The sequence below is a fragment of the Betta splendens genome, chromosome 11 (genome assembly GCF_900634795.4).
Source record: "Betta splendens chromosome 11, fBetSpl5.4, whole genome shotgun sequence".
Taxonomy (NCBI): domain Eukaryota; kingdom Metazoa; phylum Chordata; class Actinopteri; order Anabantiformes; family Osphronemidae; genus Betta; species Betta splendens.
Window position 1 is genome coordinate 9,313,277 of NC_040891.2, and position 16,056 is coordinate 9,329,332.

At 42.0% G+C, this 16,056-nt stretch overlaps 1 protein-coding gene across 1 annotated transcript; it reads right to left on the reverse strand.

The window, feature by feature from the left end:
• Positions 1–476: 476 nt before the first annotated feature.
• Positions 477–15,438, reverse strand: triqk (triple QxxK/R motif containing). Its single transcript, XM_029167390.3, has 4 exons — positions 15,232–15,438; positions 12,871–12,945; positions 6,797–6,882; positions 477–1,707 (listed from the first exon to the last, which is right to left on the reverse strand). Exons 2-4 carry the CDS (start codon positions 12,929–12,931, stop codon positions 1,603–1,605), a joined length of 252 nt encoding a protein of 83 aa, XP_029023223.1. The 5' UTR covers positions 12,932–12,945; positions 15,232–15,438; the 3' UTR covers positions 477–1,602.
• Positions 15,439–16,056: the final 618 nt, after the last annotated feature.

The window sequence follows — 16,056 nt, forward strand, 5'->3', positions numbered from 1 at the left end:
CACACACGATTAGCCATTGGTGAAGACAGCTTCCGACAAGGGCTGAAGATCAATTAAGACATTACTATAGGCCATACAATTTAATGACCCATTACTGACAGGACATGTTGTTTATAGCCCACAAATGAAATGATCTACTGGACAGCAGTAAGAGGAATAATGGAAAGCTTTTAAGCCATAAATGTAAAATGATTTCTTTATATATTCATTAAATTTTAAGTAACCGCACCTGCATTTAGTGTAGCAGCTAAGTATAAACCTACAGGGATAAAGTGAAAGCAAAATAAAAACATTAGTGGTAATTATGTGTTAATGACAATGTGTTACCGTAAATGCATACAGTGAAACAACCACCAACATACTTAGGTATGCCTCCTTACAATTTAATGCTGGAAAATGCGTCAATAGATACGTGACTGTGGAACACGGCATATTTCATGCTCAAGGTCAGAAAACATCCTCAAATAAAACTGTAGTGAATGCTGAAAAAAATGTCCTTTATTTTTCTTTACATGATAGATAATGAAAACGTTCACCCAAAATAGTGACTAAACAAAAGAAACATAGAAAAATAACAATCACAATACAGCTGAATCATGAAGACAAACCAACCGTAAAAGGTTCCCAATTCCCAAAACCCGTACTTCATTGTATAAAATAAAACATCTTGGCAAACATGGGCCTGACCGAGGCCGAGCTGCTGGAGCCATCCAGACTCAGAAGTCTTTGGTGACCTTTCAGATAACAGGTGTCATGTATGGAGCTCTATTAGGCCGCGCTATCTATTGTTACACGCGCGAGCGGAGGAGGCGCCGTGGATGAAGCGAGGCCCGATAAAAGCCACCGGGCGAGTGAACGACATCGTGGTTATCATAATGGCCTCTTTGACGTTTTGCCTTTTAATAGAGGTCCGGAGGTCATGGGAGAGGAGCCAGAAACGGGAAGCTCCGAAACCCTCTCACATTTCAAGACGTGTAACAATGACGGAACGTAGCGTGAGCAGATGTGGGAGTCGACGGTGCACGGCCCCTTGGTCTCTGAGGGTTGACCCTGACAACCCTGAGCTATAGCAGAGGCGTACAGAGGAAGCTTAACTTAACCTAATGCTCCTTCATCTCTGTCATTTCCTTCCAAATGCACGACCAGGATCATATTTGTAACATTAATCCCGTGCCGGTCCGCCTGCATGTGCAGCAGGTAGATGGTGCTGCTCTGTATTCGGCGCACACATTCAATCAGGACCAGGGCTTTGTGGATTCTAATCTCACACTTTGTGATCAGCAGATATCGGGGAGGAGAGGTTTGTGCGCCGGAATGTGATGCAAGTGTTTGTGCAGATGCGACGATGGATTCAATGGGAGATATGCAGTTTTTTTTATTAGAAAGCAAACAGCGGGAGCTGATGTGCAGAATGTGATTAACAGAGCTTGGTTTCGACTGTTGTTGGAAGACGTGTGTTCAAAGGGATGTTTGCAGGGAATCAAAGCTACGCTTGTAGCGATCGGACAAGTGGATAAAAGAATGTAAAATCATAGTTATTGTAATAATGACATTTTTAAATTTTTCCAGAAATGTGACTGTTGGAGGCCTGTTGTCCAGACATCATTCATCCACATCCAGGTTCATCTCTGTGCTCAAATTGAGGTAGAAGAAGGCGTAAAGACAAAGGACAAAGAGCAGGATTGCTGCGATGACCAGGAAAGCATCCTGAGGAGGACAGGAAAAAGAGAGGTTTTATGATACAGAGCTATGAAAACATCTGCTTGATCTGATGGTTTTGTGTCTAGGAGCAGCTCCACCTTGATTAAGCAATCATATGGAATATATAGATTAGAGTTGTTGTGTATTTAAGTTAAGTCATAGTATAAAGTTGCAGATTTTGTGAGCAAGTTAGCAATATTATGGTAATGTTTATTAGGAATATTTTGTTATTGTTAATGATGACTTTGTAATTTCAGACATTAAAGTACAAACATCTCATTTTGACAGTATAGGTAAATAGAAAATGTTGTTTACACAGCTTCGTTTGCAAGGACTGACAGGATTTTACTAATCTTACCTTATATTATTGAACTTTACACAAGTAGTAATAAATGGTGATTATTTTTACATTTAAAAGCAGCAGCAGCAGAGAACTGAACAGTGTTATAACGTTTTTAAAAGGTTCAGAAGCGGATCGTCGCTGCACTTTAAGACTCATCTATTCACACTGAAGAGCAATTTCTTTTGCGTGTGTTTACAGCTCTCCAGAACGCGAGGGAAGCACTGATGGGAGGCCAGAACAGACCAGCAGATGTGTTTACAAATGTACCCGCGTTTGTGCGAAAAACGGTTTGAGGCTCTTTAAAAGTAAACCAGGTCTCCGCAGTAGGTGTTCCCGCTCTGATGGACCCATTTGCACATTAATGACACAAACACACTCAGCTGCTCTCAGAGATGCACTGTGGGGCATTGTTACCTGATGAAATGAGTCAGGTGACAGACTGTAAACACAATCCTCTTGAATTGTGGAATTCATAAAAGTAGGACTTGACCACATCATGTATTAGAAGAAAAACACAGAATTATGCTATTCTTTTAGTAAGAGTGACTTGAGATCATTAAATCTTATATTGTAGTGTAAAAACTGGATCAAAACAAGTAGTATCACATTTCAAGAAACATGCGCTGACCCACATAATTTAGACTGCAATCAATCCCCACAGTTCTCTAGTTGTTCTTACAAAGAAGTTAAACTTCCTTCGTCAAAATGACCCTTTTTTCAGCATTTTCTATTGGTTAATTGTCAAACAAATTGAGCTTGTACAGAGGAGTGGCATTCAACTTGAAAATGGGAATTTGAAGCACTTGTTCATTATGTGGCGCTCACACGATTACAATCTTCATCAACTGGAGTTTCATTAGGGCCACTCAGAGTATTGAACAATGGCAGTTATTCTTTATCAAGAGAACTCATTAGCAGCAAACTTTCTAATCAGCGCTGGAGTGCTTGGAGAGCTTTAAAAGAGTGCAGAGTGAACTCTGATTGGAGGTTATTTGGGGAAAAAAAATATTTGATTTTAACATGGAACTTTTTTTAAACATGCGAACTGGGCCACAACAACAAATTGATCTAAAAAACACAATACAGGATGTAATCAGACGTAGATGTCATGCAATCCAGATTTTTGCAGATATGCATATTGACTGAAACTGATAGAAGCACCCAATGCATAGTAAAAGAGGAAAGTAGGAAGCAAAGCTAGACAAAACTAAACACAAGCAGCCAGAAAAAATTTTGGAAGCAAAAATATACAATATATACATGAGAAAGTCCAAATCAGAAATTGCCACATAGACACTTGGATTCATCCCGCTTCATCAGGCAAAAACAAGGAACCAGTGAGAACGAGACGCAAAACAAGTGTAAGATAAAGCTCAGCGCAAATTGGGTAATGATAATTCCTCTCTGTGAAAAGGTGGGGGTCTGTGTACATGTTGTAATGCCTAGTCATCAGCCGCGCTGGTCTTCATTAGCCTCAGCCCACATTTATCTACATCCCAGCAGCCTCCAAACAGCTTAAAGTCCTTGCTTAATTGGAAAACTTTTAAATTTCATGCACTTTAGTTTCATATATTAACCGCCAGGCTCCCACCGCTTGATTTACTCTCCCATTTTGCCGAGGCCTCAGAGAAAAGAGAACAGTTATCAAATCGCGGAGCCTTGATTGTTTCTGCTGTGTCTGGTTTGTGTTTCTCTCCCAGCTTTGAGGAAAAGACAAGTGTTTGTAATTTTGCAGGCGATGTCATAGGTGTTGCTTCTGACGCGGGGAAGCCGTCGAATCGTACGCGTGCAACTGTGATCCACACGCCCCCCCCCCCCATCGACGAGCGTCTCCGCTCCAGCTTTGGGGGAGACGGAGAACAGCTGGTTGCAGTGAGTCGACTATGAAAACAAGCTGGAGTGGGGTTTCTGGTGAAAACACTTGAGGCGCAGAAAGCACCTGCACTTGATTGAGATCATTGGTTTCGAGGAGAGTGGCCCAGCGTGTTGACTCTTGCCTTGTCTCACCAACACACACGCACACACGCACACACACACACACACACACACACACACACACACACACACACACACACACACACACACACACACACACACACACACACACACACACACACACACACACACACACACACACACACAGTGATGGAGACCCCTGGACGGTGCCCAAGCACATCATCATCTTCATCACGCCGCTCTCTCAGCGCCGCCAGCAGCTGCAGCACGCTCGGCATGCTGGGAGCTGGGTCGCCGTCACCCTGGCGACGAGCCACAGCTCAGCAGCGAGCCCCTCGTCTGGTCCACCTTTCATCCTCCTCCTGGGTTTGTTTGTGCGTGTGTGTGTGTATACATCAGCCTGCATCTGTCGACGCGCTAAGCGAGACGGAGCTGGTGCGTTTGTGGCTGCGCGTGGGCGGCGACAAACAACCGCTGGTGTATTTGTGCTGCAGCTGATGAGCGTGTCAGACACAAATAACAGCTTGTGACGTTTAGCTTTCTCTGCGTTATCAATCCCGGTTATTTATAAATCACCTCCCTCCTCAATCTGATCCTCATTATTCAACATCTAGTGCAAATTATCATCAAAAAAATATTTTCTATATCAGCATTCTCAGTTTATTATTAGCTAATTTATTTTTTGACTAATAAGGTCTTCAAATAACACCTATTATAATACATTTAACTCATTAATTGAAGCAAAAGAACAATGTTTAATTGTCGGGATAAATATTAATGAATCCAAAGTCTACTTCTGCTTTTTACTTTTCTCCAATAAACCTCCAAATGACATCTGGAAGACACCCACAGTCATTACCGTATGTTGGAGCCTCCATCCTCTGCCAGTTACATAAGCAATTTCACCCCAACTTTGGAGGCTCGCTGGCTAAATAAAGCTGAGGAAAAACAGTGCAGGACTGAACAGAAGGCTACTGTGCCAATTAGAAAAGGCAGCAGGCAGCTTGTTTCCTGTGCTAGGAGCCAGAGCACTGCAGCTACTTTGAAGGCACTTCTTTTCCAAGCAACCTGAGGAGACTGGAGCTGACTCACTTCCTGCCAGTTTCTCCATCCCTGCTGTTATGACACTCCCCCCCCCCCCCCGTGCCATCCAAATAGCTGTGGTGCTGCAGATTTGCATTCGCGTTAACACATGTCCACTCAATGTGTGTGTGAATACAAAAAACATGCGCCGATACAACAGGTGGCTGATTTTTTGAGACTTTCTGGGTCAACAGTTTTTTGTGCCTTCTCTAATCTGGGTTGTGGAAACAGAAGTTCCGCCTTTCTCATTGTTCTCCTCGTTCTTCCTCCGTCCTCCTCGCTGCCAACTTCTCCAGACTGCCCGATGACTAGGACAGCCCCGAGGCAGCCTGCCCAGGCAGCTGCCAGATTGCCTGTGCCCACATGTCTGCTGGCCCTTCCGAGATGCCAGTTACATCTGAGACTGGCAGCTCGACCAGGGAGGGTGTGAAAGAGTGTGAGAAGAGGACGGGGAAAAGAAGTCTTATAAATAAAGACTTTATGCATAACAAAAGATGCCTATAAACCACAGCTACAGCTACATTACTGCCGTCAGCCAGGGACAGAGACGGGGGGATGTCTACTGTCCTAACAGAGCTCCGTAAAAAGCACAACTTTATGCAACGCTAAAGGAAGCAATGAAGAAGCAGGCGTGACCAAATATCCATTACATTTGGGATGAATTTCAATCGAAGTGGGGCCAAGAGGTCTAAGTCAGTGTAATATCCTTATCCCAGAGGTATTTTTAATCCGACCTCTGAAAATTCCCGTCATCTTGGGCATGAAAACCTGAATTATTCATGAGCAATATCAATATTTCAAGATATGGACTAATCTAATTGGATTAAAGACGTGCTTAATGAGGCCGTGCGTGTCTAAGAGATGCATATTTTAAAACCTGACCATTTCACCCACTGTTTAATCCTCGCTACAATTTGTTCATCTCGGTGTACTGCGTGCCAAATCAGGCCTAATGAGGAAGTGCGGCCTTTTGGCTTTTGGTTTATTGTAAATACAACACATTTTCAATGCTATGAAGAAAAATATTATAACACTAAATGACCTTAAATGTGTGGGAGACATTTTTTTCCTACTGAATTTCACTTCATAAAAATATAAATTCTCCATTTAAAATGTTTATGGCAAACCTAATAAAAATAATGAAAAAAAAACATGAGTTCCACCTTTGCCCAAATGATAAATGTAGAGTTTTTCTCCCGCACTCAGTGATATATAATAGGACTAGAGTTGTCAATCCATGGACATACTGTACAAATCCCTGGACTTTTTATCCTTCCAGGAATTTTATGTGCGAGAAAGTTGAGGCAGGACTTTTTTATACATACAATACAGTACTGTAAACTTTACTCTGTCAAAGACGTTTCTTCCTTCCCCGTTTATAGTTTGCACGTGTATGCATCTTCAAAGCAGCGGCAGAGGCACACATCACATCACTCCACTCCAAGTAGACATACTTTATAACATCACTCTCCCAAAAGACCTGAGTAAGTTGTAAGAGCGCTGCGAGACTGGGATGTGAAAAGTGATCTAGTGAGACAAGCGTTCGATCAGACAGGCAGACAGACACATGGAAACCAGGTGGTTGGCAGAAAGACAGACAAGCACGATCACAGATGGGCTATAAGAGAGAGCGGCAGCCAGAAGTAGTGGAAGACTGGAGATACAGACTTCACAGCTCCACAGAGAGAGAAAGTCAGCGCTAGCCAGCCTCACCCGAAATCCAGAGGAATTCTTCTTCGCTTCAGCTTTCAGACGCGTGGCCTTTAAGACTACCTTTGTCTTCTTGTAGTCCTGTTTCCCTGAAAGAGACGAGAAAAAAAGAAATTCAGGAATGAATGTTAAATCACTGCAAAACTTAAAAACAGCCATAGTGTATGAGGAAGTAGTGTGATGTGGGGGTCACTTCCTGGCCATCAAAGAATACCAGGAAAGCCCAAATTGCTGCTAGCCAGCACTGCGGCCGAGGAAAAAGTCCCCTACCATCCCATGGGAAACCGCCATTTATGTTTTTAACCCTTTACGATTAGTTAGTTGGAAGGGACTTGATTTATTAGAGTCCTTCATTTCCAGTCTTTATGCTAAACTGCAGTCTCCTCATCTAACCCAGACAGGGAAATGTCAAATCTGGCACGTTAGGAAACCACGGCTAAATTTAGCAAATGAACATTACAGATTGTTTGTTTTCCCATGTAACAATATGTACATGCATCCAAAACACGAAGCATCTTTTCCGGCCGGAGTTGAACGTACGTACAGTACAGTAGTTGGTCGAAATCCCATGAGAGCGATTCTCAAGGGTGAGTTTCGTGGGCAAACTGCCCACCTGGCAAAGTGTGTGTGTGTGTGTGTGTGTGTGTGTGTGTGTTTCAGAGACAGCAGAACCAACTGTCTTGGCTAATTAGAAACAACACACCGCAGGAAAAGAACCTTTGCTAACAATAGGGTGGAAAGGCAACAGCTTGCTAAACAGTGAGTGCGTTTCAGTGCAGTTCTTTGTGTTTTTTTAAGCTTGTTATTATGGGGGACATATTCCCGAGTCTGTTATTTTATTTTTTTTACTTTTTCCAAAGTAACTTTGATTGGTTGGTGAGAGACAGGCCAGGACTCCAGGTCAGATTCAAGGCTCTCTCTGCTGGTGATATGGCATTTGGAGGCCAAGTAGAGGTCTCATTTACATTGCGACAGAAAGAGAGCGAGACAATAAAAAGAGGACGCACAAGAACAAAAGCATCCGCCTTCATCTCAAACGGTTGGAGGAGAGAAAAGAATAAAACTGAGCAAGTGAAAAGGTCATGTCTTTTGCTATTCTGCAAACAGTCCGAGCTGCATATCACTTCTCAAGGAGGGGGAGCAGGGGAAGAAAAGAGATGAGGACCACTAGCCTGAGTACAAGACAGTTCCACTACACACTGCTTTACAATCATCTCATTCCTTTTGCTTCTTTTTTGTTGAGACGCACTCCGTTTCCATCGCCGACTCCCTCCCTCCTGGTCCCGACTCCTCCTCCACCTCCCTCTGTATCAGGGGAGGGCTAATAGAAATGGGGAGCATGTTGCCACAAGCAGACAGCGAGCTGGTGGGAATTCATTTGGAGGGCCACTGGATGTCTCCTGCACTTGTCAGAAAGCAGAGGAGGAGGAAATTTGATTGGTGGACACCCTCAGGAGCTGCTCTCTATTCACAGAAATTGTGTTTCAGTTGATGATGCAAGACCGCAGGAAGCTGCATCAAAACCTACAAAACCAACACAATGCAGTACATTCTAGAGAGAACAACGTTGAAAGACTTTACGCCTGTTTCAGTAGTTGTTTGTTCCATCAAAACAGCAATTAAAACATAATATTAAAATGTTTTATTAAAATAAAATTGCACTCTAATATAAGAACATACTTGCGTCCTTGTTGCTGTTTCGCTGTATAGTGCGACATCTTGTTCCTGCGTCTCCATGCAGAAATTATATTTACATGCAAAAATCCAATACACTTCCAATCTGGTAAGAATCAATACTGATCTGAGCAAACTCAGAATAATTACACCAAGTCGGAGTAACACAAGCCGCGATGAAGATGAAATGCCAGAGAATTGTATCAAGCTTTGTAAACTTTAGTTGTTGCATGATAGCATTGAAAACCTAATTGTCTTTGCTCTTGTCGCTGTCCGTGCACACACACACACACATACGCACACACACAGCCCAATTTGTCACTGTCGTTACCCCTGCTGCACCGCTGCTGTGGACACATTCTGTCACCAATTATCTACCTGCATTGGACACGCTGCCCTCCCATCCATCCTTGTGTCTGCCTGCCACAATGAAAAGGCATCACCGTCCTCTTACTCGTACAGCACCGACAATGGCATGTCTCACAGGAACATTAGCCCTTGTGAGGCGGTCTAGAGTGCCCACTGAGAGGCTTCCCTAAGTGTTCCTTTTACTGAAGACGTCAGTGATTTCAGGTTAAGAGGACAAGAACATTTTGAGTGGGCTCCCCCACTCCAACACTTACATTCCCTCATATGCTTTTTATGAGTTCCTTGACTCATTTGCCATATAAACAGTGTCTGAACAAGAGTGACATAGTGTTCCTGCCTACAGCAAACCAATTACCACGTGATTCAAAACCACAAGGATGAGTAGGGGTCTCAACATACTGCAGGAATACTAATTAAATAAATGAGAGCACAAAACCCCAGCATACCTGAGTGATTCAGCATGTGTATGTGTGTTTGTGGGGATGCTTTACATGCAGAGTGATGAAGTGGTTTCGACAGACAGCCCACCGTCTAGTGCTCCGAGAGCCTAGGGACAATCTGGGCAATGCGCTGACAGCGTGTGTGACAGGTCCCCACGCGTTGCCTTTCTGTTTATCTGGCACAGTGGCCAAACAGTCAGTGACCACATGGTGCGGATCGCTGGCATCTGCCAGGGTGCATGGTAGTGGAACTGGAGGGCTGAAGCCAGACACATGGGGAATGTTTATGCCTTGTCTTTCGCATCATGTCAGCAGAGAAGGGGAAAGGCCAGATCTCAGGTGGTGAGGCAGGTACGTATTAACCAGCCTGCGCCTCCAGAAGAACACACTTTAACCCAATGATTTTGTTGAAAAGTTGCAGCAAGTGCAGAACTTCCACTGGTAACCTCCAATAAGCAGGAAGTGGAAGAATTTACTTAAATAGAGCAGGACCTTCTAGACTCACATCAACAGCTGATTCTAATATAAATGTACAAATGTTCCATTTCCGATCTGTATCTGACATTTAAAATTAATTTTTCTTTAAAAACAGTTTGTTCAGCAGGCAGCAGTGACCGTCTGCGTGTCCACGTAAGAACACTATAGCTTAGCTCTCCTGAAGGCAGCTTGGTGCAGTCAATTATAACGGGCTTAATAATGGTATTTAAAGAGTGTCAACAGTGGCCCCTTGATAGCTATCTGACATGACAAAAGCCCTCCAGCAGAGATGATGGTACAGCTCAACAACCAGCCTGGCCTGCCGCTGATGTGCCATGAATAAGCCACACTATTACGATTTAAATTACCATGTGTGGCCGATTCCAGCTTCTCAGAAGGCCCAGCCACATGCTATATCGACTTGATTTTCTTTTCCAACATCTTTTTTTCATCACCCCCTTCCCTTCGTTTCCAACCTGTGCTGTTAAACAGCGGTTCAATGAAATCGCGTGATGGCTCTGCTTTTATAAAAGAAGGAAAAACAGTAGAAATTGAAGGGACAGAAGGAGGCAGAGCTCCTGTCTCCTGCCCCTTACTTATTTTGAATTGATCAGAAAGAAAACATTAAATTGTAAAGGAGTAAAAAAAAAAAAGTCAGATTCTCTGTAAATTTTCTGTACACCTGGTTTAAGATGTGACAGGGGGGTATGAGCTTGTTATGTTACAGCTGTCATTTGTTCAACCTGCCAGGTTTTCACAATGGCAGACTGTTAAGAGATATCTGCAGGCTAAATTATTCTATTTTTATTTCCCAATATGAAAACATATGCAGCTGTCGTGCTGCTTTTATAGCCTGGCAGGGTAAACAAGTGACTCTGAATGCCGTCAGTTTTGGGATGAAACATTCTTTTATCATTTAAGAAGAACATGAGAAGTTTTTTTATTATTTTGTGAAAGTGACAGAAGAAGGAACAAAACACACACACACACACACACACACACACACACACACACACACACACACACACACACACACACACACACACACACACACACACACACACACACACACACACACACACACACACACACTCTAAACATTTAAGTTAAAAGATGACTCCCTGCACCAAAGTGCTACAGTGGCAGTAAATACTTTGACACCAGGATAATAAAAGGATGTAAATCACCAGTAACCAAAAAACAAAATGAAAAATCATTCACTGGAAATTATGGATATCTGAAACATGCTGCCTATGCATGGGAGCTGGTACTGGAGTACAAACAAATGCAGAAGTAGCCTCAGGGCAGCTTGTTTTGTTACAGTATATAACCCTAACCCATAACGCGACAGCTACACACTTCGACACACAAAGGGAAATAAATGACTGACACGATTCAGGAAATTCACTTCATGTACTAATTCTAATTTGAAATTGAGGTAAATTACTGTAGTACAGAGTTTTATTAACTGACAAATATGCCTCAGTTTAGTTCAACACTGGGTTTTATTTATCTGCCACATCACTAAAATTGATGAAACTGCTTAAAAGCAATAAAAAGACGGACCAGGTCTTGAGAGGCACTAATGGAACCTAAGAGGTTCAATACAATATCTTCTATTTGGGAACAGAAAAGAAAAACAAACGTCAACAATATATGGTAGAAAGAAGTCAGTTGCTTCTATAAATCAATATCTTTTTTTCTACTTCTCCAACTTCAAGGTTTTAAAACCCTTGGAAGAGGATGAATTTATGGAGGGATAACACATCTAGAGTATGTGGTAGGGGCAGAGAAACTACCTGATTAATGCTTCTGTGGCTGTCTGATCAAAGGAAATGCCAGGACCTTCAAAATCAGATGCTAAATTGGATACAAGAGGCCAAAGACAGGATTTTAAAATGTTTGCAGCCAGACGTTGCTGACGTGTCTCTTGGTTAAAGACTTGGTGAAGGTGTGAATGTTTAAGCTTATGCCTAAACATCATCATGTGTCAGTTTATTCTCTGTATCTGTAACTGAAACAAACAATCATGCTCTTTCTTTCTTCCCACCCACTGTATTGTATTTCAGGCCTTGTTTCCATTTTCTGCTTCCCTGGAGGCTTGAATCAATTGTATTAAATAAAACACAGGGGAATTGAAGAAAAGGAACTTGTTTTTTAAAGGAGAGCCAAGCTTCCTTTTGTGTTCGCTTCAGCCACAACAGCTCACAATTATCCAGCTTTGCCCTTTGGCTTTGCTCCACCAGAAGTAAACAAAACCAGAAAGACATCACATGAGTCGCGAGCTTCGAACAATCACAGCTGGCATAATAACGGGGACCAGAGTTTTGATTGATACAACCACATAGCTGCATTTAGGACTGTGGTGTAAAGAGAAAGATGGGAAAATTAAATAACGCCCCCTTAGGAATGTTTGAAAGTTTGACTGCCTCTAATGCGATATCAAAAGTATTTACTGTAAGCCTGGAATTTGCTGTCCATCGGTCATGTGGCCTCAGATGCTGCTTGTACACCCCAAAGCGTAATTACTTTCCCAGCTTGCATACTGGTTCTAACCCACTGACTCTGGCTAGCATTTCTTTTCAATCCTAATGCAAATTGGAAAAGTTTCCAGCACCGAGCAAAGACATTATGCTAATTTCTTCATAGCCGATCTTGGTTGAGTGGTTAGCCAGTTCGTAATATACAGTACCATATGTGAAACCACTAAAGGACTGCCAGCTCAACACACTATCATGTGTGATATATTAGGTGTAACATTAACATGTTTCAATGAGGGGACACAGAGTTGATTCCCGTGTTGTGGTAACAGAGTTATGTTGTTTGTTGAAATCAAGTTGCACAACAACAAAGACTAATTTCAACTGTCAAAACACATCATGAACTAATCTACATAAGTTATTGTTTTAATATATTGATCGATTTTGATTTAAAAAAATTAATCATTTACTACACAGGATTCTAGAATGATGATAGAGAATTAGCAATGAGAATTTATTTCATGTTCTGTATGAAACAAAGGACTGTCCAAACATTGTCATGTGATTCGATTACAGGGGCTTATTTGCTAATAGTGAATAAATTCATTAACCAGAAATAGAGTCACAGCCAACTTACCAATCTGTTTGCGGTACTGATCAACTGGTAATCTAGTGGCGCTGGCATCCTTCCTCCCCATTTCCCTTCCTAAGCCTGAAAAGTAAAATGTTCAGAATGTGAGAATTTCACAGCTGGATCTCAGCGTCACACCTGATCATTTAGTTTAATTAGAAGCAGATCTACAGTAGCTTTATTTCTGTTGGTGTAGCCTGAGATAGCGTGAAACCTGAGGAAGGATTCAAGTTAAACACACAATCATAGTATACAGGCAAGAGTAGTCAGTTCTGATCAGCCAGATGGTTAATCTCTGGAATACATCTGGTAGACATAATTAAATTAATTTTCACCACCTTCCATGTGTGTTGCGTTCACAGCATGTGCATTTCCTATGCATCTCATTTAGTCCAACACCATTTCCCTTCACGCCATGAGCTTTCTTTGATTACACTGACAGCTCACAGGGAAGAAGGTAGGAAAAAAAGAAAAGATGCAGATACAATATAAATAGTATCTTCAGACTCTTCATTTATCTAAGGGTGACTATATTCTTGTATAACAGGAAAAATGCAAATCAATACAACTGCATTTTTGTCAGAGCATGTGCACATAACGATGTACACTTGCCAAAAGTAATGGTCTGCACCATATTTCTTTTACAAAGTGTGAAAAATCAGTGTGTGTGCGTGTGTGTGTGTGTTTTTTTTTGCATTCCTCCAGCAAACTTGTTTCTTAGTGAGCGCTCTGCTCTACATTCCAGACAGGCTTCCTCACAACACACCGCATCAATCAATAGCATAGCCTTTTGTTTAAAATTGTAGAAAAAGCAAGCATGAGTCAAGGGGCAGGCCTGTGCTTTCTGACGATACCAACATCTGTGACCTGTTCGCTGGCTAAAACATCTGAGTACATGAAAAGAACACGTTGACATAAAATAATCAATACTCACCTGCTAGTTTAATGACAAGTGATTATCATAAAAAAATTACAGCACGGCAGAAAGAAAATGTCTAAGCAGGTGTGCACGGTGATGAACACTAAAATAAAAAAAGTATCTATGTGCATCCAAGAAGAACAAGAGTGTTGAGAGTGGAGTGGTGCAGCTGGGGAATAGAGAAAAGAGACTGAATTAACATGCTCAAGGACCGTGGCTGCTGCCTGTACTGTCTGATACCTTCTCATGGGAGAATGTTGCTGCCTTGGGAGACCTGAATTTTACAGTACCTTACACTAAAAACACTGTTTTCAGCTGCATTTCAAGCACTGCTCGTGCCAGCAGAGACAGAGGACGTGTGCACAGCTATTGTTCTCCAGCAGCTGGAAACCGCAGTCAGCAAATTAAAGGAAATGACAGGTGGACAAAAGGAGGAGAGGAAATTGTCCAAATGTAATGTTTATAGTTGGACACAGTAGGCTCTTAACACTTGCCAGGTATGTTGTGCTGTGCAGCAACACCACAACATCATGTCTAAATGGATAAAAACAACACATTTGAAGCATGTCATCACCTGTGGTTACTCCTCACTAGCATTTCAAAACATGTGCATATTTTGCATTTAAAAAAGGTGGAGAGTAAAGACATAGTAAAGACAATGGAGTGTGCAGAGACATGACGGCAGGTACATTGTCCACCTTAAATGCGTAGATTGAAACATACAGTATGTGCTGTTTAAATTAAGTCCTATTACTGTAGCAGTACAGTAAAAACCTGCCACAATGTCAACTGCAAAGATTATGCTATAGTATGAAAGTGATTTATCACAGTTGTCAATGTATGTGTAACAACAGGTAGATGTATACTGTACCTGCTGTATACAAACCCACAGCACTACATACTGTAAGAGGAAAGTAAACCATGTACAGTATGTGTGTGGAAGTCTTACATGGTGGAAAAAGGTCCACTGCACTTTAAGTGATGTAGTTACAGTATATGCAGAAGTGTGGAGGCTGTGGCCTTTGGTGCTACTAGGAACTGAAACAGTCAAGATGCTGCAGTGAGGAAATGTGTTTTCTCACTAGGTGCAATTCCAGTAAAATATACAGATTACGTAGGCACACTGACAGAAATATTGAACAACAGCTTAAATATCAAGTATATCAGACTTTGGTGAACACGTATGTGTACCTGACCTACTGTAACACACTTGTGGGACATTGTGGGCTCTGGGATTCAGAATTACACCTACTATTACAGTACTGCATCTACTGCACGTGTCAGCATCCACACTACAGTAATATAGTAATACTACACCGAAAACGTCTGTATTTTTCCCTAAACTAATCCTGTGAAATGTTCCTTCTGCAATACACAAGGCGTCAACATTTTCCTATAGCTGGAAGTCACTATCGGCTGCTTTCACCCAGTTTACTGACGATACTCACACTGTTCTCGTTAACCGATGAAAACGCGTCGCTCAGTACACGTATGCCTGCACTGTCACGTCCATGTCTTGTGTACGTGGACGCCTAGAAAACGCACTGACGAGTTTCTCTGCACTTTGATCCAAATTTTCCCACAAAATGCCAGCACATCACTTCATCTCGCTGGTAGTTCCTGTTTCACGTGCCAGCGTCATTGACGGGCAGACCTGTCCTCCAATGAGACACGGGCACTTCCCGGGTAGGCTCGTAGCACGAGATTAGGGCGGGACTTAGCGAAAAGAGCGCGTGCGCAAGTGAGGGAACTCGCACTTGTCCGAAGAAGCATTTTATTAAACGAGATTTTAATAATACAGTTATGCTTATTTAAAAGACTTCCGTGATTAGATTTTTGATGCTTTTAAGTACATTTCAATAAAAAATAAAAATAGTAATTGTAATCAAGCATTTTATTATCAAGTACTGCTGTTTTTAATTGTATACTTCTTCCAGCAGCATAATTGCAGATCATTACAAAGAGCCTGTGCAGCGTTAGATCCAAGGTTGCCTGCACCATAGAATCATCTTCCAAGAACTCTACTAATTATTATTTCGAGTGACAAAGACATATGCTCTGTTAATTAAAAAGCCATATTAGACTGGTGCGTTAGCATTACGGCCTTGTCAAATGACAACAAATAGCACAGTTCTACTTGTTGAAAACAGTGGTATTATGCTGTGACAATTAAAGAAGCAACAGCCAACCTCATCAAAGACAAAGCAATCTCACTGCACGATGTTCATTTTACTTTCATCAGTCTTTTTACATTTTTTCTTTGTTTACTGTGT